General features: G+C 37.8%; 1 protein-coding gene across 1 annotated transcript in view; it reads left to right on the top strand.

Annotated features, from left to right (window-relative positions):
- The window catches only part of LOC145672825 (calcium-activated chloride channel regulator 1-like), a 170,910-nt gene that overhangs the window by 25,738 nt on the left and 121,082 nt on the right, over positions 1-24,090 (top strand). The window contains exons 3-7 of the mRNA XM_081741974.1: positions 48-243; positions 4,044-4,153; positions 7,934-8,110; positions 12,152-12,279; positions 13,424-13,576. Of these exons, the coding sequence (XP_081598100.1) occupies positions 48-243; positions 4,044-4,153; positions 7,934-8,110; positions 12,152-12,279; positions 13,424-13,576 (764 nt within the window). The remainder of the gene's footprint in view (positions 1-47; positions 244-4,043; positions 4,154-7,933; positions 8,111-12,151; positions 12,280-13,423; positions 13,577-24,090) is intronic.

Genomic DNA, 24,090 nt, shown 5'->3' with positions numbered 1-24,090 from the left:
TTTCTTGTATGTACATCTTCAGACATTAGTTTTTCTTGCTTTCACAGATTACTGTGGTGAATTCAACAGGTATTTTGTTCAGATCAGCTGACTTCCGAATAGATCACAACAATCCTCGATATGGCGAGAAGCCGTATACTGTACAGCCAGGTGAATGCGGGGAGCCAGGTCTTTTTGTCCATTTCACTCCAGAATATCTATTAAACATCGAAAACAAGTACACTGACTTATTCGGCCCACCAGGTATGATACTGTGTTCTGTTCATCTGTACAAAACTCAATTTGTTTTAATGATCATTAACAAACAGTGTTTTACATTAGTTTTAGAAGTGAAGCCCTTAATATTATTCTATTTTCATACGTTTCAGCTCATAATTATATTAGAGGGAACAATGGACACAATGGTCTAACATTTGTGTCATTGTAAGAAAAGCGCCAAGGAGTTTAAGAAATTTTTGTGCGATATCCTAATACATCGATATTTTGGAGGAAAGAAGGCAGGCAATGTTCAGTTTTCTTGGATTCGCTTCATGCTGAATTATATTATGTGTGAATGTTCTGTTCGACGACAGGTTTTATAGTAAACTTGTATAACATAGCTGGATGGGACAACTAATCCAGTAGAGTAGAGTGCCAGCAAGGGCGCCCGTCAGGGGGGCAAGGTGGGGCGCTCGCCCCCTAGGAGGAAATCGTACTTGGGAATATCAAAGCCCAATATAATTTTTTACATTAGTTATAGCAAAATTTGAAACTATATTTGAAACCTTGCTTATATTTGCCCCCCTTGGAAACCACAACATGGGCGCCCTTGAGTACCAGTTTCCTTTCCTTGTGGTTCAGAAAGGAATGATGGAAACTAAAATTAAAAGCTGGTTATTAGGATTGAGCTGGTTGAATGGTATATTGGTTATTAGAATTAAGGACGTCATATATGTATTAAAAAAACTGTGTGAAGTCGGAACCTTCACAGAGAATATATATATAATATCCTTTCTAAATTAATATAAATTACCTAGGTATATAACTTGTGCTTTAAATATATAACGTGTGTGTCTTTCTTTCTCTTATACCTCTATTTAAACAATATTTGCTTTTGCACACATTTCGTAAAACAAGAATAGTGTAAATTACATAATAATTGAAACTTCATAATATATTTTAAATAATACTTAGGTATATAGCTTATATTTTAAATATACAGGGTGTTTCAAAACAACACCAATAACGTTTGGGATGTGATTCCTGACACCAAGATAAGACAAAAAATATAGACTAACCTTGGTGCACAAATGCTTCTCTTCGGAGTTACAGGCTGCCCGAAAACTTGAAAGAAAATGAACTTTAAAGGTCCATAGCTCCAATACTATAGGACTTACCGTAGTCGGGTCAAGACTTCACTTAGGAACTGCTATGTGGCCTACCTAAATATCCATGTTTCAGAATCCTGTGGTACTTTCGCAACAAGTTTTATAGAGGTAGTTGATAAATATTTTAAATTATATGCCCGTAGCCAAACTCCCTCAATAAAACTTGTTGCGGAAGTACGGCAGGAATCTGAAACCTGGATATTTGGATAGGGCACATACTAGTTCCTAAGTAAAGCCTTTACCCGACTACAGAGCTATGGACCCATAGTATTGGAGCTACGGACCTTTAAAGTTCATTTTTTCAAATTTTCGGCAGCCTATAACTCCGAAAGGAAGCATTTGTTCACCCAGATTGGTCTATACTTTTTGCCTTATCTTGATGTCAGGAATCAACTCCCAAACGTTGTCGGTGTTGTTTTTGTTACTTACTTTTCTTTCTTATTCTTATTATATCTTTTTCCTGGTTGAGGCTGTTTCTGGATTTAGCCTCCAAATCCTATTTTCCAAATCCTTGATAATGTAATATTACTATATCTCTTTCCACATCATGTTAGTCATTATAAGCAAAATCATATGTAATGCGACGCAAACATCCAGTGTCTACAAGGGTTTCCTACATTTTCTGCAACAAAGCTTCCATTCGGATAGCATCTGGCCCCGAGGTGGTTTGCGTCCAATTAGTCTCCAGTTATTATTATTATTATTATTATTATTATTATTATTATTATTATTATTATTATTATTATTATTATTATTATTATATAATTAAACACAATGGGCGTTTGTTTAAGAGTGTGGGTAGGATTAAGCGTGCTACAATGTCTACACAGTATAGCATCGTAAAATTATTTCAATAAAATTTGTTTATTATTGAAAGATAATTTACAAGTCGTCGTTTACATTTACAATACAAAGGGCATAACGCAAGGTGATTACCTTTCGAGAGTTTACAAGAGACAAAAGAATTAAAAAGTAAGGAACAAGAAATCATTCTACCAATATACTGTATACGCGTAATTTTTTCTTAATTCATCTGCTTCTCGAATGTAATGAAGTATAAGGACAGAACAATCCCTCTCTTTTTAATTCATTTAACTTTTCATAAGGAAAACGATTAAAACTCTCTTTGCTACATACGTTGTATATTGTAAAATTTGCTGTTCAGGAGTCGGTAGAATCAAAAATTGATACACCTATGTTACAGCATCTTTTCAAAATGAGATCAATAAGATCTCTTTTGAATGTCCCTTAATAGTTGTCGTGAAGTTAATAAAATGAGCAGCCGAGAGACTACCTAGCTGAGAGCAGTCAGTTAGAGATTGAATAGGAAAGGATCTTCTGGCCCACAGCACCCAACAAAAGGATTCTCAGTCTACCAGCAGCCAAGAATGCATCTCTTTAACCCACAACAGCCGGAAAAGATATAAAGACCTCTCTAGGACACAGCATCCGGAGACGGTGAAGGTATACGGATCTCTCTAGCCCACAGCAGCCGGAGAAGGCAGATGAGGGTGCTCAATCCCAACGCAGCCTAATACGGAGAGGTGTTCCTGCAGCTTATTTTCAAACGTTTGGTTCAGCTACCCACATGCATTTTTGTAGGTGGTGGGGCTGGTTTTCCTCTTCGAGTCACATGCTGCATGAAGCCTAATCTGCCTTTGTTAATGTTTACACTATGTGTGTGTTCGATATGCATGTAGAAGGTACATTTCAATATACATTATTAATTACATTTGACAAGAAATATTCTTCGCTTTATTGTTATGAATGAAGAACAATTAAACCAATGTGGCAGACAGGTACTATCGTTGCACATTTCGCTCTTTATTTGATCCGACTAAAGTGAAAAATAATAAATAATGTAACGAACTTAATCCTAAGAATAAAAAAATAAATAAAAGAAAATTATTTCAGTTTTGTGGTCGATCGTTATGATCTTTAGGATAAAGGAGCCAGATGATTAATGAACGTGATTATGAAAGAATTGGTAGTATGAGAATGTGGAAGAAACGGGAAAATCTCAAGAAAACTCACGAACATGGTACTGTCTGCCACAAACTCACTTGACGTGGGATAAAATCAAGAATACCTCGCACCATAGCCAGCGTCTACGCTGAGTCGAAAAGGAATTAGAGGGATTTTGTGTATTATATTGTGGATTTTGTGTACTAACTAACTACTTCGTCAAAGTAGTTTTACAATATGATTTAAATATGTGAATACGAGACACTAATTTGATGTATACGAAAATACATTATCAGACTCTTGTTGAACTATGATACAAATGGAGTGTGTTCTTATAATTTTAAAAATTTGCTTTAAAAACCGTAAAAAAAAATAAAATAAAATAAAAGGGAACACAAGGAAGGACGATTTTTTTTGTAATAGAAAAGCTTATCAGTCTCCAAGATATTTTTGATTCTTTCCTTCTTTCCAACGTCGATTTCCAAAGAGTGACAAAAATATACTCTAAAGGAGGCAGGGATCTCTCACAGTAGAAAGATCTCTCAACTTAAAATTTTGATTTTTTTAATTGCATATAATTGACTAAATAGCAATTAATAACAAAATATGAATGATTTTACACTCTAGGAGTAAAAATATTAAGAATTTGTTTATTTGCATTACAGAACTATACTATTTTTGATATTGCTTATTTTACTTTATTTAAAATAGATAGATTACTGGTGCATGAATGGGCACATCTACGATACGGTGTTTTCGATGAATATACAAATGAAGATGGAAATGGAATGTCTCGCTTTTATATTGGAAACGACAAAAAGGTAAAGTCTAACTTTTATATTTAAAGAGTAGGCCAAAAATCGTTAACATAACGGTATGAATATTTAAAAAATACGAATTTAATGTAGAAATGTATTATTACGTACTATTAAGTCAAAATATCAGAAAAAATAGAAATAATACTAAGACCACTCTTTTGTATATTCGTGAGGAAAAACCCATAAACCCTCTTTCCTTAGGTAGCATCATCTCTACAATATCTTCATGTTTTCATTAGTGATTATTTGAGAACTATGGGGGAAATTAAACTATTTTGAAAGCTCCAACTTTATAATATGGAGAGGATTAGGAATACAAGCGACATATCAATCTTTGCTACCGGCTTCGACAGAATTAGACTATGTTTAAATCCATGCCTGCTCAGTTCTGCCTTATTTTGTTACGATTATTAGGTAACCTGGGATTTCCGAGAAAGAACTGCTGAAAAGGCAAAATGGTGAAATTAAATTCCAGAAAGGTATTTAAGAAAGCATTCAAAAAAAAAAAAGTTTTTTAACTCCCATGAAATATGAATCAGTTTTGACACTCAATGATTATTCCTATAGAAAACATTTCCTTGCATAAGACATACTTGAGTAAATAAGGATAGAGCAAGAACTGGTTAAACATCGTTACGGTATCAGAATACGGAATCAGAAAGATTTTACAACTGATTTAAATATTTCTATTGTTTTAATTCATTATAAACATATGGTGAATTAACATTTTACTTGTAGCTATAAGTGGCTACTTTATTGAATGAAGCAAAAAACAAAACAAAAAAACTTGACTCCAGCGGGAATCGAACCCGTTACCTTTGGCACGTGAGTCACAGATGATACTGATTCTGCCACGGTGTCACTTGACAAATTTGCGCAACGTACAACATATGTGGCGAGTCAAAAACTTTAAGACGCTTTTTCTCTGCTATATTAGATCATTGTGCTCTCCCAGTTTGTAATATGAACACTTTACATGCGTACTTTCACCTTGCAAAAAATGGCCACGAAGTTCATTTACCAAAGTCTGCTTTCTCCTTGTTAGTAATATGTTGTACCTAATTCGATTAATTCTTTGTTCCAACGAAAAACATCAGAGAAAAATAGAAACTTCTCCTTTGCTAGCTTTTCCGAAACTCGTAGGAGGTAATGTACCTAAGAAATATTTTCTTTTCAGTTTATCCGTTTCAATCTCAACTAATGAATTTCATAAATATTTAAGGTAATATATTCTTTGAACCTAATATTACTTTTATTCTTTACATCTTTACTTGCACCAATTCAATTTATACGGATGAAATTGCAAGCGTTTGCATAACATCTTCTAACCGTGCTTCTTTGGGTTTGTAGTTCTTGGCTAGCTGTGCGCACATATTTCTTGGTTCTCCGCACAGATTTCTCTCCAGTGTTGCCAATTGGAGGAAAAGTCGCTAAATCTAAGGGATTGGACCTCCAGAATATCGACAATAAATAATATTTCTGATTAGCGACTTTTTCGGTGATTTTTAGATGACGATTTGGCGACTTACTTAGAAATCTAGTGACTTCTCTGCTATGAGCAACTTGTCCTTTTGTAATCAAGTACTAACAGTTCAAAGCAGTTTACATGTGTTTGTTTTCCTTTTTCTTATTTGAATCAACCTAAGCGTCAACGAATTCGGCAAATATGCATCCTATAGTATGTGAAATCCCCAGATTTTCTGATAGTCTACGCCTTGCCCTCTAACAGAGAACAATTCTGACCTTCAATACGTTCTAGTTTGCAGTAACAGCTCGAGTAAACTGTGAAGTGGACGTAAGCTTTTAACTTCATTTTGCTTATTCTAATATATTTTTTTAAAATTTCATTCAAGTGAAATCGATCACGAAGAGAAATATACAAGTTGTAATTTAAATGACATGTATATAATACAGAGATATACGGGATATTACAAATAAGTTTTAGCGACTTTTCATCCCAAATTGGAATCATTTCACCTCTAATTTAGTGACTTTTTGTGTCAACTTTTTGACAACACTGTTTCTTTCACGCGATCAACAACTTGCTGCGGCACTGATAGTCGGCCGGAATGACACCTTTTCGCTTGTCATAGATACACCCTTCTACGAAGTCGTTCTACCACTTCATGATTTCACATCAAACTTACGCCTGAACACACGTTGCACAGACACAACACTCTTTGTTGAGTGAAATTTCAAAATACACCAGCTGCGTTGCTGTTTGGCGAGCGCCATTTTGAATTTACTACTCTCTAGCGCAGCGTTTCCCAACCTTTTTGAACTTGCGGCACACTATGGGTGTATCTTGAATTCTCGCGGCACACTCATTATTATTATTATTATTATTATTATTATTATTATTATTATTATTATTATTATTATTATTATTATTATTATTATTATTATTTGCTTATCTAAAATAAAATGGTAATTTTTTATCTGTGATTACTGATCATCTTCTCACAGAGATGAAAGCTCGATCACTGGTTTTCCCCTATGCTAATTCATTATGCTTATTTTTTATTATAATTTTAAAATAGAAAACAATTGCAATGAAATATAGGACTCAAATTTTTAAAAATACGTTCTTTTTTTCGAAATCTGTATCCAACCTTTCACTAAGAACGATCACTAAATAACGAACGAACAAACAAATGTCTTGTACTTTTAACTTTGCTGTTTTAGCCAAAACCGGTGCATATTATTGCAATCACACAGCTTGCGATGCGTGGAAGCCAAAGCACAGCTGTTGAACAAAGTGTTGTTCTGTCATTCACGTGCGAATGAGTGTTCTATGAACGTTCACTTGACGCGTACCGTACAAGTGCTTCCATTTTTCGGTGTTAGTATGACTCTCAATTGAAGCGTAACATAGCAGCTAACCGTGGAAATGTGTACGAGCCGAAATACTGTCTGCTACACAGTAATAGATGTAGAATAATATATTACAATTACAGTAATTTTTTCCATGGTAGAAATTCATAGTAATTTGAAATACAAAAATATAAATTTTTCCCTATGTCTTGCAATTTGGTTGCTATAAAATTAATAATTTTGATTCAATTTCCTCAGGGCACACCAGCGGTCCATTCGCGGCACACCAGTGTGCCGCGGCACACCGGTTGGGAAACGCTGCTCTAGCGGAACAAGGAATAAATGTTAGAACCTGTAGAGAAAAAACTAAAATGTTTTGGGTTAATGCATTTTCTAACATCTTATTTACAAAGATATTGCAAAAAGAAAATAATTTTATAATCAATCGAAATAACGGATGTTTTTCTGGATACGATGTATAAAAGCAACGCTGTCTTTAAAACCCTATTCCAATACAACATACGCACGTTGTACTTCGTCACACACTCATCCCTCCAATTCCATACCTTAGCCACACACTAACTCACAGGCATTTAATTTTGGACTTCTTTTATTTATTACACTCACTATACTACATGATCTGAACAAAGTAGCAACACATGCTAGACGTCTCTTTCTGCACAACTTCACAATAAAATATTTGTTTTTGGTTAGTTGGTTACACACATTAACGTGAAGGTACAACACTGTTTAATGATGACGGCAATGGAAAAGAAAATTCAAAAAATGGAAAAAACTGTTGCCGGCCGAATTACTGAAGGTTGCATTAACGCCAATGTGTTGCAATTACAAAATTATTATTGCTCTCGGCTACTTAACAATCATTTTAAAGTGTGTGAAACACTGATCGTAAATTTATACAGAAGTATTATTGCACTTATGTAGTTCTAATTCTCTGTTACATTACAGATTCATCCTACTGGTTGCACAGCAGATATAAGAGGATGGCTATTAAACCATGCCGGTGAACCATGTACTCTTAACATTCACAATGGATTACCTACCAGAGACTGTGAATATTACCCTGATGTTAATCAGAACAACGAAACAAGAGGATCAATAATGAATTTACAATTTCTAGATTCCGTAAGTAGACTTACGTCGCAAAGCTGTCGTTACTTGTTTAATGTACTGTCTTGCACATAGAAGTGCAGATGCGATATTATTTTATATTATAACAGAAGGCAAATATTTTAGTATCACACTTTACAATATTGTAAGGTTCCATTCTTAGACACACGGTAATCAGATGATTTTACTAGAAACGTATGGTTTTACGTTCGTATATAAAAAATAGTAAGTGTCGTAAAAGGAATACATCTTCAGGAAGACACGAAGAAGGATTCGGAGAAACTTACGAAAAAGGCCGATTGCCCCTACATGGACTCCACTTCAAGAAGATGACTGTAAAAAAAGATCTCAAGAGGAGAAGTCTATCACTGAAATTCACCTACCAACATCTTTCTCCTGAAGCCGCTATGGGCTATGGATAATTCCTCTAAAACCATTTCCTGACGCTGCTATAAGCAAAAGAGATATCCTACAATCACTTTCTCCCGGGACTGTTATGAGCTACGGAGAACTCATTTAACTGCAAGGATGTTATAAAATAGGATGTGCCCGTACAACAAAATCGTGAAGCCATACGTTACAGCTTCGCCACACCTACTCTGCCACTCCGCGCCACTAAGATCGCAGTGTTTCGAGCCAATAATCATGGCGGAAACGAGAGTAGCCAATCAGACGTGCCGGCTCAGACGATGCTCGGTTGTTTTGTGGCTTCATTAAGTTCCTATGAGGAAGATACGCATGGGCAGATCCTCTACATTATAACATCCTTGTTTAACTGTCTCCCAAGGCTGCTATGAGTAAACGAGGCATCCTATAATCATCCATTCCGGAGGCTATCATGAGCGAAGGAGATATTCATGATACCTGTCTAAGGCTATTAAAAGCTGAAGACAATTCAACCTCTACTCCGAGACCACTTGTGTTTGCGGCGAGGACTTTATTGAACTCTGAAAACATATAGAGACTTACAAGAAGTTTGTAAAACTTTTATAAGACTTTATTTTTCTGTAATAAATGGTGATGAGTTTAAATCCCGGTTTCGTTATTTAATACTCTACCAACAAAACATTGCAATATACAGTATATATATTTATTGTTAATCTAAATTTGATTCAGGGGTGTATTCAGCAAATTTTTCTTGGGCGGAATAAGACTTTTTAAGAGGGGCTGGACTTTTACGTACTAAAGTCGAACCGAAAGTCCTGTTTCAGAATGTGAAAGCATTAATAACTCATCATACATAGAGTACATATTAATATCCATTACACATATTATTATTATTATTATTATTATTATTATTATTATTATTATTATTATTATTATTATTATTATTATTATTATTATTATTATTATTATTATTATTATTATATTTGCAGTTGAAACATGGGTTTTGACACTGTGCACAATTAGAATTACAGGTTGTAGGAAATGTACCAATAAACTATCCATAGAAAAAAATATATGTTAGGAAATTGATTTGTTTGACTTCGCCCTTTGTGTGTGTAAATAAAAGGTACGAATCACCACACTGTACTTTCTTGCTCTAATTTCTTAAATGCGCTCCTCCGTGGCTAGAGGTTAGCGTACGCGCCTTTAACGTGGGAGACCTGGGTTCGATTCCCAGCGGCAGCGTATGTGGTTCGGATTTCACATTAATCATTAGGTCCACGTCTCATATAGCTTCGCTGCTGAACGGGACGTTAAACTTAAAATCAACTCAACTCAACTCTAATTTCTTAAAATAAGTTATGTTATACTGCATTTATTACTGAACGATTTATTTATGAAATGCGAACAAAATCATGATTTCGGACTACTTCGATTGAAGAAAACTCAGCGTCAAAAGTGAACTACTGTTGTGGATTTTTTAATGACAAGTAACTATAATGTATTAGAGATATTAGCGTTATTTATGAAACATTTGTTTATGAAGTATCGACAAAATTGTATGAGTTGTATTTGAGCAAATAATAACTTATAATAATAGTAAAAAGGAAACTACCTTATAAATGTTTACGTGACAAGTGATTAGCGCAATATTATAGATTTAGTAATGAAATACAAACAAATTCGTGTTTTTTTAATACATCAACCTCCAAGAATAAACTATTCCTTATGAATTATTTTCGAAGACAAACGAGTTGTACCATATTCTCATGTTATTAATGAATATTATTTACAAAATATGAACAAAATCGACTGTGTCGTTTATGAGAAAATAATATGGAAAATTCACACCCAAGAATAAATTGGCCCTTATAATTTTTTTTCCTAGAAAATTTATTTATCATATTATAGGGATTTTCGGTGATTTTGAGTTTTTAATGTCCAGCAGTTAGGACGAGGATGGGATAACAACGCAAACTGCTTACTTCAAATGTGATAGTTCCGTCATTATTTGCCTATCTACCTCGTTTCTTTATTTTGGCACCGCATCTTAACCGGTACACTCGCTGGATGTCTCAGAGACAGATTTTTCGTTAGGAATTTCTTAAAATATCATCTCTTCAATATTGGTCGATGAACACTGAAACATCCTTTTCTAAAAACAGATATTTCTGTCGCAATAGTACAGAAATTACGGCACATCTTCGTCGTCAGATTGTATGAAATTCGATAATAGTTGCAGCCATATGCATAACGTGGTCATCAAATTTTGTTTGCCTTAGACTCTGAATGTTCCAATTCTGTTTAACTTCTAGTGTGCACATCGGCGTGTCCTATTGTAATGAATTTCAATTGATCGAGCTCTGTAGTTGACATCAATGTTCAGGTAAACGCTGATCATATAAATTTCAAAACATTTAAGGCTCTCTGTTTCTCTACCCACTCCTTAATCTCATTTGTCGTTAATAATATAAGAAATATAAATAAGAGGAAGGTTTTCGAAAAGTACATTGTTTAATACAGGGTGCGGCAGAACCGACTAAGCAGTTTCTATCGATTACCGCGAGAGCTATGGTGGGGGTAGGCAGTTGCACGTGGTCTGCCTTTGTTCAGTCGTTGACCGCATTTCAGTAGCTAATATTGTCTGGACCGGTGCACATCGTGGTTTTTCCGTACGCGCTTATTATAAAAACAACAGATCTGTGATCGCTACACAACGAACTTTTCAGCGACAGTTCAACATTCTACGCAGCAATGCCGTTTCTAATGCAAACAGAATTCGATCCTGGGTTCGGCAGTTGGAGGAAACTGGTAGCACACTAATAATAGATGCACATGGCTGACGCAGAACCATCAGAACGACAGAAAATGTGCAGCGGGTGAGAACAGCAGTTCAAAAATCGCCGCAACGTTCTGCTTGACGACATGCTGTTGCATTGAGGATTTCAGACCGCAGTCACCAGATTTGAGCATTTGTGACTACTTTCTTTGGGGATATCCGAAGGAAAAGGTTTTCAAAAGCCGCCCTCACACCCTACCAGAGTTAAACCAGCGGATTATTGACGAAGTGAATGCCATACCCCCCGTGCAAGAGCTGCTCGAAACTTCAGGAATCTCTACAAAAATGTATTGATGCTAACGGCCGTCATCTTGAGGACATTATTTTCAAAACTAAATGAATGTAAAATGGTATATTGTACTAATTTAGAAAATAAAAACATTTTTTCTCTATATATCCAGATTTACTTTTTATTGCTCCTTAAAACTGCTTAGTTGGTTCTGCCGCACCCTGTACTTTTAATAACACTACATAACCAATAGTTAATTACTTGGTTTTTCTTAAAGTATATAGATTTTAGGTACATAGAATTAGGTCATCTGTGCCATTGACTTTTGACCTATAAGAAAGAACCTGGAGATAGTTATTAGCTAATTTAATAAAATATTTTAAACACATTATTTACTTCTTAAACTGTTATTGTATTATCCACGAGAATGTAAAACAAAAATGGTATAATAATAGTGAAAATTCATTTTAAATAATCAGAAATATGTCACTACCTAAGTGAAATGTAATTTAAGTAGAGAGGGCGAGTGCTGCCCTGAATCTCCCATTTAGCGATAGCCTTTGCTCTAATTAATCAGTTCGTCTTTCTTCTGTACTCCTAGGTGGATAGTTTCTGCGACAACGACACTGTTCCTCACAATATTGCTGCTCCAAACAAACAGAACTTAAGATGTAATTACACATCAACATGGCAAATAATAACATCTCATGAAGATTTTGCAAATGGAAGGTACATACCTGTATATTTCACTGTAACAATTGTTACTATAGGATATACGATACCATTGAACCTATTTCAATAATGATTCGTTGCAATAACAAAATAATCGCAGTAAGAGTATCAAAAACTAATTGACTCACTCATTATGGGATTGTAAAGTGCATTAATTAACATGTTTTCTATTTACATCGTATATGTTCTACTATAATTAGAGATTTTCTTCTCGTGGTACAAGGGAGATTAAATGTTAGAACAATTACTTATGGTAGTAACAATTAGGCCCACTTTACACTACGAGATAAATTCTAGAAAATGTCGTAGGATTTATCTTCGGAAAAATGTTACGACATATCTCTTAGGAAATCCTGCCCTTTTGTCGCATACATGTGAAGATTTTTCCTGTCTAACCGACGTTGCAAGATGTTGATCCATAGTGCATTATGGTAAGATATGGCGCCTACAGTTGAACAAGCAATTGGTAATATGGGAATAGTGTTAATATGCTCATGATTCCCTCTTAAATAGCCTATCGCGCACAGATCACTTCGTGTCGTGAACAAAGAAAACATATTTGTTTTCTCTTTCTCTCACCAGCAGGATTCTGGATCTCGCTTAAATCGAAATTTTACGAATTTTCTTTACGAAATAAAGCGTGCTCTAAACAAGAGAAATCTCATAGGATCGCTCATAACATAGGAAATAACATGCGATATGATGCCATACACGTTGAGATTTTGACTCTAGTAAAAATCATAAGATATTATTTGCAAAGATCTGTTCTACAGTGCAGGGCAGGCCTTACAGGTCTGATCTAACGTATGTATGCGTAGTGAGCAATTGGAGTTTGTAATTTTGATAAGCTTCCTTAGAACTCTCGTTAATTTCACTTGTTCACCAATGCTTTTATCATCATCATCATTCCTTTAGGCTGAAATCCATAATTCGGAAACATTAGCTATATACTATATGAATCTGATTTGCCAAAAAGGACAAAGTATTTCTACAATTGTCAGATAATATTTAACTTGATGTACGTAGTAAGTATGGCAAAGATGCATTAATAACTAAGCATTAGAAGTTTAGTTAAACTAAATATTAAAATATTCATCATTCAGAGTAGGAATTCTCTTAATCTACTTTTGGACTTTCGTAGGAACTCTCCAAGGGACATAGACAGAAACTCTCGCACTACGAAGTTTCAAATTATTCAGCAAAAATCTCGAACTCCAACGTTCGTTTTGGTACTGGATGTTTCCTTTAGCATGAGAGGCAACCGAATCAATACATTACATAGGGCAGCCAGGCGGTAAGTAATCTATTGTATATATTAAAGAGATAGATTTATACGTTTGTCTCCAAGGAAAAGTTTGCATGTTTGTCTCCAATCCTTTCGACAATGAGATCTCAAAAATCACAAGTGCTAGAAACGTACCGTTTTCGCTGGTCGATTCCAAATTTTATGTAGATTGTCCATTTCTAATTGAATATATATATATATATATATTTTTAAAAAAACGTGGCTGTTATTTCTTTATTACATTTTTAAGGGTACAATGGAAGTGCTGAAATTTTAAAAAAGTAAAGCAGTCTATCCTATGAGTTATACATTACAACACAACATAGGTATATATAGGGGTTGTGTGTTTCATGGCCAAATGATAATGAAAAACGAAGGATAACCATTTTTCCGGTTTAAGATGAATCTCTATTGTTTGGAGTGTTTTGCCCAATGAACACCATATATCACGGACATTATAGTTAATTGTGTATGTAATGTATTTGCTTACTACATACTGCATGCAAGAAGAAAGGAAACACTGGTCATATATGATTTGAAAACTCCAACCGGAAGTAGTCTCAAATCTTGCAAACGGTGCGAGATATTTAAAAAATAATCTAAAAAATCTCCCCTTTATGGTACCCCTTGGTGATTTTTATTAAGACGTTTTTCACTTGTGTCTGTACAGGGACATGTACAGATGTTGTGAGCAATGACAAGGAAAGTTATGCTCATATGTGAATGATGCGCTCTGTAGAGAGCGCAGGTTCAGCTAGTCAACGTTTAAATTTGAGCCAACAGCTCAAGCCAGCTTGATTGGAATGAGCCATCGGCTCGAACCGGCTTGGGTGAGGTGAGAAAACGGCTCAACTGAGCCGATGGCTCGAGTCGGCTTGATTGCTATGAGCAACCGGCTTGGTTCGGCTCGACTCAGGTGAGCCATCGGCATGGTTGGAATGAACCATCAGCTCGGTTCGGCTCAGCTCAGTTGAGCCATCGGCTCGAGTTGGCTCGGTTGGGGTCAGCCATCGGCTCGGCTCGGCTCACTTCTTAGTTCGACTCGGTGCTGACTGAGCCGTGAACCGAGCTGCTCGAGCCGTTGACAACACTCCAGCAGGAGGTGATCCTCTTAAATATTACGTAAGAAAACAAGTGTTAACATTAAAATTGCAAAATAAGTAATGTGAATAAATAATAATTTACCTATAGTGAAGTCTGATAAGAGAAATCCGGCATAAACTTCAGTCAGGGGATCGTTAGGGGCCCGCTCGCAATGAATCTGCGTAAATTCTGATATTGATTGGAATTCAACGTGGTGAATTACTACAGAACTAGAAACTTTTATCCCAGAATTATAACTTTTGTATTTTTGTAGAACAGTGTAATTATACTACATCTCAAAAACATAATTTTCATAATTTTGTACTCATTCACGGTATGTGAGTAGATAACTTATAGTGAGAAGAAATACAATAAAATTTAAGTTGATAGCTTTCTTTTTTTCTGGGAGGTGACTCCTGCCACTGAGACAAGAAAAAAGTTCTCATTGAACTTTCGGCTATCGGACATAGTTTCGGATCTACAAGGTGCCGAAAGCGTGGGAAAATGATTTTCGGACGCCAATAGTTCGGAAACTATACGACGTAAAGAGGGAGGGTAAAAAATTCACTGAAAAAGTCATACCTGCTGTATTCAATTTTGCATGTTTCACAATCCTACCATGCACGCGCAAGGGATTCCCCAAAGGAACGTAGGGAGTCCCGGATTATCTGCCAAATGAAAATTGGTCTAAATGGATATGAATTGATAGGATTTCTAACAGGTAACAATAATTCGTTTGTATTAAGTCGATATCTGGAACAAATACAAAATGGCGGACACCTTCGTGCCCGTTGTGTGTGGTTGCATAATCACCAGGTACGGATACTGGCTAACAGTGACGTTCTGAATATTAAGTGTAGAGAATTTGTTCTCAAATGCTCTAGAAAGACATCTGGAGTGTCGGTAGAGAACAACAGATAAAGCAGGGTGACTCACATGTGTGGAAACACGTAACGAAAAATGCCCAGAAATGCGCTATTACTAAGTAAACGTGAGCTCAAAGCGTCGGAAATGTAAGAAATAGCATCAAGAACATGAAAGCCATTGCCGATTCACCAATAATATTCCATCAATCCGATGCAATATGATGTGCACTGTTGCATACCAATAAGAATGCAACAACTGAGGCCAAGTTGAAATTGTGCAAGGGGACTCACTAAGAAACTGGGTAAATTAAATGAATGTCACTAGTGGGATCGCATGATCGATATTGAAATGTTGCCAATGTGTGTGTTGATGTCAACATGTGTTTAATGGACAAATGTCAACATGTCCCACTACTGCTGGGACACAGTCCCACATGCGAAAAATAGGAAAATAACTACTCGGGTCTTGAATCTGATGCCGTGAGTTCCCAGTTGGTTTGGAAACTGCGACCACGCGAATGCTCTAGCCCTGAGGCTTCAAGGGAGCCTCACTTTCTCTTTATTAATTTCTTTGAGGAGTACCCACTTTGTTTGTTAAGCGCCCTTGTACAGCCTCCCGACATGCTTGTGTGTTTCATTTTGTTACTCCTACTGCATAGTTGTAAACAATCAGAGCTTTAAGACGTTTCTTCCTATTTCTCATGTCGTTTTATTTTCCATATGTATAGTGTTACAGCAGTAGTGTTACATGTGCCAAATTGGTTCATTTTCGTCTTTCTCTTGGCATGTGCACTGTGTGTAATATACGAATTTCTGGAGGTATTTTCCTATATTTCGAGTACGTCATATGTTCCACAAGACGTGGGACATAACACAAGTTTGTTATTTTCACGCTCTATCAGAATTTGAACCATGGATTTAGAGATTTCTTTACATATGTGTTGACTATGGGGCAATGTTCCAAACAAAGAGGGACATTGATACAATCTTGTTCTAGTTACGTTCTACCAAAAAGTGGACCAAATGTAATAGCAGAATGTACAACGTTATTTTCCTAGTTTTCGCACTTCGGACGGTGTCCCAGCAGTAGTGGGACATGTTGACATTTGTCCATTAAACACATGTTGACATCAACACACACATTGGCCATATTTCAATATCGATCATGTGATCCCACTAGTGACATTCATTTAATTTACCCAGTTTCTTAGTGAGTCCCCTTGCACAATTTCAACTTGGCCTCAGTTGTTGCATTCTTATTGGTATGCAACAGTGCACATCATATTGCATCGGATTGATGGAATATTATTGGTGAATCGGCAATGGATTTCATGTTCTTGATGCTATTTCTTACATTTCCGACGCTTTGAGCTCACGTTTACTTAGTAATAGCGCATTTCTGGGCATTTTTCGTTACGTGTTTCCACACATGTGAGTCACCCTGCTTTATCTGTTGTTCTCTACCGACACTCCAGATGTCTTTCTAGAGCATTTGAGAACAAATTCTCTACACTTAATATTCAGAACGTCACTGTTAGCCAGCATCCGTACCTGGTGATTATGCAACCACACACAACGGGCACGAAGGTGTCCGCCATTTTGTATTTGTTCCAGATATCGACTTAATACAAACGAATTATTGTTACCTGTTAGAAATCCTATCAATTCATATCCATTTAGACCAATTTTCATTTGGCAGATAATCCGGGACTCCCTACGTTCCTTTGGGGAATCCCTTGCGCGTGCATGGTAGGATTGTGAAACATGCAAAATTGAACACAGCAGGTATGACTTCTTCAGTGAATTTTTTACCCTCCCTCTTTACGTTGTATAGTTTCCGAACTATTGGCGCCCGAAAATCATTTTCCCACGCTTTCGCCGCCTTGTAGATCCGAAACTATGTCCGATAGCCGAAAGTTCAAGAGAACTTTTTTTTCTTGTCTCAGTGGCAGGAGTCACCTCCCAAGAGTTGTAACTCTTATTTTGCAACACCCGATATATTTAACATTAACTCAAGCTCTTTTATTTTACCAAAGATAATTTGTAGTTTTAGCTTTAGTCGGTGTAATAAGTAGTTTCGGTAAGTTTTTATATTGACACGTTAGTTTTTACATTCTCTGCCATCTAAGATGAAGGGTAACTTTTTCGTTTCTACACCTCAATTGTTCCTGAGATATCCGTTTCAATATCATTTCTATGTAGTGGCAATTATACTGCTAAACAAAATTACATACATTGTGGTAGGTAATATAAGGACGCAATGAAATGTTAATACTGGTAGGAAACGAGAAAGAATTGATTGATAACAAATGAAACCGGCTCGGGTCAAGCCCTGAACCACGGGCTCAGCTCGAACTCCGGCTGGGCTCGGCTCGGTTCAACTGAGCAAAAGGTCGAGTTGACTGGATTGGAATAAACCATTGGCTCGGTTCTGGGCATGGGCACGAGTCGAACTAAAACTCGACTCGACTCGAAAGGTAATAATCTCCAGTCGAGTTCCGAGCCGAGTCACTGTTCTTGAGGTCGAGCTTCGAGTCGAGTCGAGTTTGATAAATAGCTCGCTCGTTGAGCTCGTTTTAACTTGTTTTGAAATCATAATCTGATTAAACTGGAAAGCGAAAGCCATGAGAAATGTAAGCAGTAATATGGAATACTTTAAGTGTTGCTCACCACAGACAGTGCCGGGCCGTAAAAATTCAACGCCCGAGTTGAGAGTGTATAATGGCGCCGCCGTACATATGACTGAGGTCGACGAACCAGCCGCGAAGCGCCACCATGATAGGCGCGAAGAATTTTCAAGAATAAACCCTGTTTTCCGTTGTTTTTTATTACTTTTTTCTTTCATTTTTTATATATGCACAAGTAGAAATTTGACCCTGGTAAAATTAAATATTAGATTGAAAAATGTTGCTGTTGATCTAAAATATTCCACATAATTTTTCCTCTTTCTTTTTTCCTCATGAATTCGGCGCCCTCTTACTTCCGCGCCCGAGACCGTCGCCCCGCTCGCTCCCCCCACTGTACGGCACTGACGACAGGAGTGCATCTTGTCTCGTCTCGATAACGAGACGACAATGCATTTTTGTAACGAGACAGCTTCAAATGTTGTGAGCAACAATATAAGTATACATCTACTGTAGTTCTTACAATCAAAGCTGAGACCTACACGGTCGAATTTTTGAGCCCAAAAAGCCCAACCCGGGTAGTGTTGTCAACCGGCTCGGCTGGGATTAGCCATCGGCTACGCTCAATTGAGCCGACTCGGTTAGGACGAACTATCGACTCGGCTCGAGCCAGCTTGGTTGGGATGAGCCACCGACTGGGCTCATGTGAGCCATCGGCTCGAGCCAGCTCCGTTGAAACAAATCCATCTGCTCGGTTCGTCTCAGGTCAACTGAACCGATGGCTCGAACCGGCTCGGATGAGCCATCGGCTCGAGCCGGCTTGGTTGGGTGAGCAGTTGGCTCGGCTCACTTCTCATTTGTCTTGATAGTGAATTAGCTGTGAGCCGTGCCATTCGAGCCGTTGACAACATTAAACCCGGGCGGAGCAGTTTTGAAGATGTTTGGCTGGCGCCCTACAATACTTTCCTCTCCGGAACTCAAACCCAGAACCTCGTGACCGATGTCCTTGCCACCTGAAGCCTTCTCGAGATCAAGTCAACTAGTTTCTAGCATTCAGACACAAACTACTTATCTTTCATGTTTATACATGGTGTAATAATAATAATAATAATAATAATAATAATAATAATAATAATAATAATAATAATAATAATAATAATAATAATGATAATAATAATAAAATAATTTGTAGTAGTATCATAGATAATTATGTTATCTATGTAGGATACTTGAAGAGAGTACTTCACTACACACAAGATTTAGCTCGAATTGGCTCGACTCGACTCGAAACTTCACCCGAATTCGAGTCGAGTTGTAGGAAATTTTTCGAGCCGTGTTCTAGAGTCGAACTCAAAGTTGTGTTTTTCGAGTCGAGTTTCTCGCTCGTGTCCATCCCTATTCGGTTCGGCTCGGCTTAGGTGAGCCAACGGCTTAATTGGAATGGGCCATCAGCTCGGTTCGGTTCAGCTTCGTTGAGCCATCAGCTCGAGCCGGCTCGGATCGGATCGGCTCAAGTGAGCCCAGAGCTCACGGCGGCTCGGTTGAGCGAGCTGTTGGCTCGACTCACTTTTTGGTTCGGCTCAGTGGTAACTGAGCCGTGAGCCGAGCCGTTGACAACACTACTATTTAATAAATAATACCGAAAAGGAGCAAATAAAATAATACTGGGCCATAGTGGATTTCCTTTACAGAAACCAAAGCAGCTGATCTTTATAGATTTCTACGTGTTAAACACGAATATTACAGTTAAACTTGTCTTTTAGCTCAGGGCTAAGAGTAAATTACGACTTTACATTTCACATATATTGCTACCGTAATCAATAGGTTATACACACGCACATTAATTGAACTTACCTAGTTTATACGCGCCGTTTCTTTCCTCTTGTGGGTGCTGTCTGAAGCATCTTTCTATAGCATCTAGCAGAAGTCAACCAACATAATAGTAGTCCACTGTCTTGTGTACTGCTGTTCCATGACAGAAATGTCCTGGTGGATACGGTTCTCTCGGAATACATCGACATGGGAATAAAAGAATGCATCTTCAGTGTCATGTTGCAGCCAATGACCTTATAAGCATCAATGAGTTCGTCCCACAAGGTCCCTGTGATTATCACGAAAACAATGCCAAGCATGCAGCTGATCAGGGGTTAAAGTGGGCTCAACATGTGTGTCCCCCAACAGATGGCGTATCTGTGGACCATCTATGGACCAACGAATATTCGCTTTGTGATCTCTGTGCTGAATCGTGGAAACTTCTTGCACAAATATTGAAATGCTGCTTCATTCGTGTTTACAGCCTTAAGAGATGCTGTCATGAGTCCCAACTTAATTTTCAATGGCTGGAGAACCTTTTTTTTCTGATTCACTAGAGATTCTTCGGCAATGTTTTTTGACCTAAAGACCAGAGCTAATTGTGAAGGCCATTCCCTCAGTGTTTTTCTCTTTGTACGACTGTCTAACTCACACAGGTAACATCAATACTTCGTGTAACACCCTTTTAAACCCAACAGTATCGCAATGACTTTGAAATCTCCATATTCCAACCATTCATACGTATTATAATTAACACAGTTTAGAACGGATTTTAACATGGTATAACTTTCTTTTGCTAAGGCAGCATATGCAACAGAGATAGATGGCCTTTCATTACTATTGCACAGCAGTACTGCCTTCAGGCTTTGTTTTCGAGCCATCTATAGAGAGTCTCTACTCGTCTATTTTGTATGTAATGTTCAGGTGTTCAAACAAACCGTTAATGTCACTGAAAAATGTAATGTCACTCAAGCTTTTTTCTGACGCCCCTGAACACAGACACATACACAGTGTGTCAGCGAAGAGATTCCACTGCTGCAGTCGTGAGGCCAAGAGTTCGGCTTTACGCTTTGGAAGATCTAAATCTCTAATCAGATCACCGAGTTCACACCGTGTGATTTTGTGTGGTTCTCTAGATGAAGATCTTGGTGTAAATGTAGGGTCAGTGTCGCTGTGGATGATTGCACGTTTTCGGCTGTATTTGTTCAGCAACATCGCTATCACTGCTTGAAGGTGGTGCATGTGGGGTAACAGGTTCTGGCAATCCTTCGCCATGAGCCAGAGGGTGAATGACAGATGGGATATCAGGGTCAAAGTCCCTTGCTATATATATATACCGAGCGAGTCAAAAGTTCCTTGCCATAGGCCAACTCGGTAACCATTGAAGATATGGAAAAATGATAACAGAGCATTTTGATTGCCAAGTGTGGGTTGGCAATCTAAAATGATGGAATTCTCGTAATCGGACCAACCGTTTAAGCTCGACAATAGTATAGCACCCAATAATAAAGAAAAATGCAACATTGCCATGTCAGTGGAGGACAAGATGAAATGAAATAATCTGGAGCGTGAAATACCCTGAGCCAAGGAGAATAGAAAGGGGAGCAAATTAAAGAACAAAGAAGCAGACCTATTTGCAGGGCCCACGACAGTGGCGTCAGCACCACAAGACGACCAAGTGGTGGACGACCAAGAACTTCAACATCCTGCAACATGACTATTGATGTGCTTGCAAAGGTGGCAGTTAGTCCTGAAAAACTAACACGAAAAATTGCACAAGAGGCGTCCATATTTCAGAAGTCGGTCTCCAGAATTTTACCACGTGAACGGTATCATACTTACAAGATACATTTGGTACAAGCGTTACATGAGGATGACACAAACAGACGAACAGAGTTCTGTGAATGGTTTCGCCGGACACAAACACAACATCCTACGCTAGAGGCTGACATTCTATTCAGTTATGAGGATACTTTCCACCTCAACGGCACAGTCAGCAGACACAACGCGAAAACCCCCATATAGTTGTTGAAGCGCACAATGAACCCGATCCGTGAGTAAATTTGTGGTGTGGAATACACGGCAACGTCATATTAGGGCCCGTGTTTTTGTCCGATATGTTAACACCAGACCAGTATTTACATCATCTGCACACCACATTACAGCAGTATCTGGATGAAATGCCTTTGATATCACGGCGTGTATTTTATTTCCAGCACGATGGAGCACCACCACATTACGGCTTCACAGTGCGAAAATTGCTCAACGAGGTGCTTCCTGGTCGATGGATTGGTTGAAGGGATCACCTGACCTCACGCCATTAGACTTTTACTTGTGGAGGTATCTAAAGTCCGTTGTGTATCGGAATAGACCCAGAACCGTAGAACAGCTGCAGGAGAATATTCGGAACGTGTGTAGAGTAATAACACCACAAACACTCCGGCGTGTGCGTGGTAGTTTGTGACGTCGTATCCGTTTGTGCCACCAACAGGAGAGACACCAATTTGAGCACCTATTGGCATAGTGGCCAGGACTGTTCCGTCTGGAAGCAAGTGCCGTGCGTGCGTAAGGTAATTACATTTCTTCTCACTAACATGTACAGTAAACCTGTCAGAAAACGACACGACTTATTTTCATTTTTTTTCTTGTATACCTCCTCTTTCCTACACCTCCCTCCTTGTGGTGCTGACGCCAGTGTCGTGGGCCCTGCAAACAGATCTGCTCCTTTGTTCTTTAATTAGCTCCCCTTTCTATTCTCCTTAGCCCAGGGTATTTCACGCTCCAGATTATTTCATCTTGTCCTTCATTGACGTGGCAACGTTGCATTTTTCATTATTATTGGATGCTATACCAGTGTCGAGCTTAAACAGTTGGTCCGATTACGAAAATTCCACCATTTTAGATTGAGAACCAACACTTGGCAATCAAAATGCTCTCTTATAATTTTTTCACATCTTTAATAGTTTCCGAGTTGGCCTATAGCAAGGGACTTTTGACTCGCTCTGTATATATATATATATATATATATATATATATATATATATATATATATATACAGTATGTGGCAAAACAAACAGTACTGAAATTACATCGTTGACATTTATTTATTTGTTGTACAGCATAACGAAACATAAGAAAAGTTGTCAAATGGATTGAACTAAGTGTTACTCAACGCATATTGCAAATTCACAAGGAATCATTCCTGTACATCATGTGTTGAAAATGTTAAACATTATGTCGGACATATTCTTCATAGCGGTCCTGTAGGTCGATGAACATGTTAGTGAACACGGTTTGCTGGAACACGGTTGACAAAACAAATGACCGAATCCTTTCTGTTAACTCTGGTTTAGTGGTAGGATGTTATCTGTTCGGAAAATTGCTTCCTTCAGCATACCCCGTGTCAAGGTGACCAGAACTTTTACTTTCAAAAACAGGACGCATACGCATCGGCGACGGTGGGGGGGAGGGACTTCCACATTGCATTTTGGGACTCAGCAGTGTTTTCAATTTACAAAATACACAAGTAAGAATGATAACACAGTGTTTCTAACTTAAGTATTACCCAACAATACTTCTACCTACTTGAACACTCAGAATTCCCACTCAATTCCCACTTGAGCCACAGAACACTCTATTTTCATTTGAATATTCAGAAGTTCTAGGCACGGCTGAACCTTCCCAATGAGTGTTGGTACGGAAGAGTGTAGAATTAGCATTGACCATTTATATTTTGAATAATAATTACGGAACATCTGGGTCATTTTTGCTTAAAGACGGGACATTTAGGCGTCCCGTTTGAGAATCAGAAAAAAACGGGACAAGGGTTGAAAATAAGGGACTGTCCCGGCTAAAACGGGACGTCTGGTCACCTTACCATATGAAGGTATGAGGTGAGGGGGTGGGAAGGATATGGAAAGTCCGTTCCACAGGAAATCAAGCGATGTCCAAACTCTTGTGAGCAGAAGAGTAAGTGACTCACTTGTAGTGTGGGCAATAGCTTCGTCTTGCTGCACCCATTGTTGTTATAACGTCAGATTTTTCGTGCGGTAAAAGCCGCAGAAATCATGCAAGACAGGGTCAATAATCAACTGTCGATTGATGTGTCGATCAAAGTACACATGGCTTTTCATCACTG

This window comes from Thermobia domestica, chromosome 16, assembly GCF_964235325.1.
Source record: "Thermobia domestica chromosome 16, izTheDome1.hap1.1, whole genome shotgun sequence".
NCBI classification, from domain to species: Eukaryota; Metazoa; Arthropoda; class Insecta; order Zygentoma; family Lepismatidae; genus Thermobia; species Thermobia domestica.
This window is presented reverse-complemented; position numbering and strand designations above follow the sequence as displayed.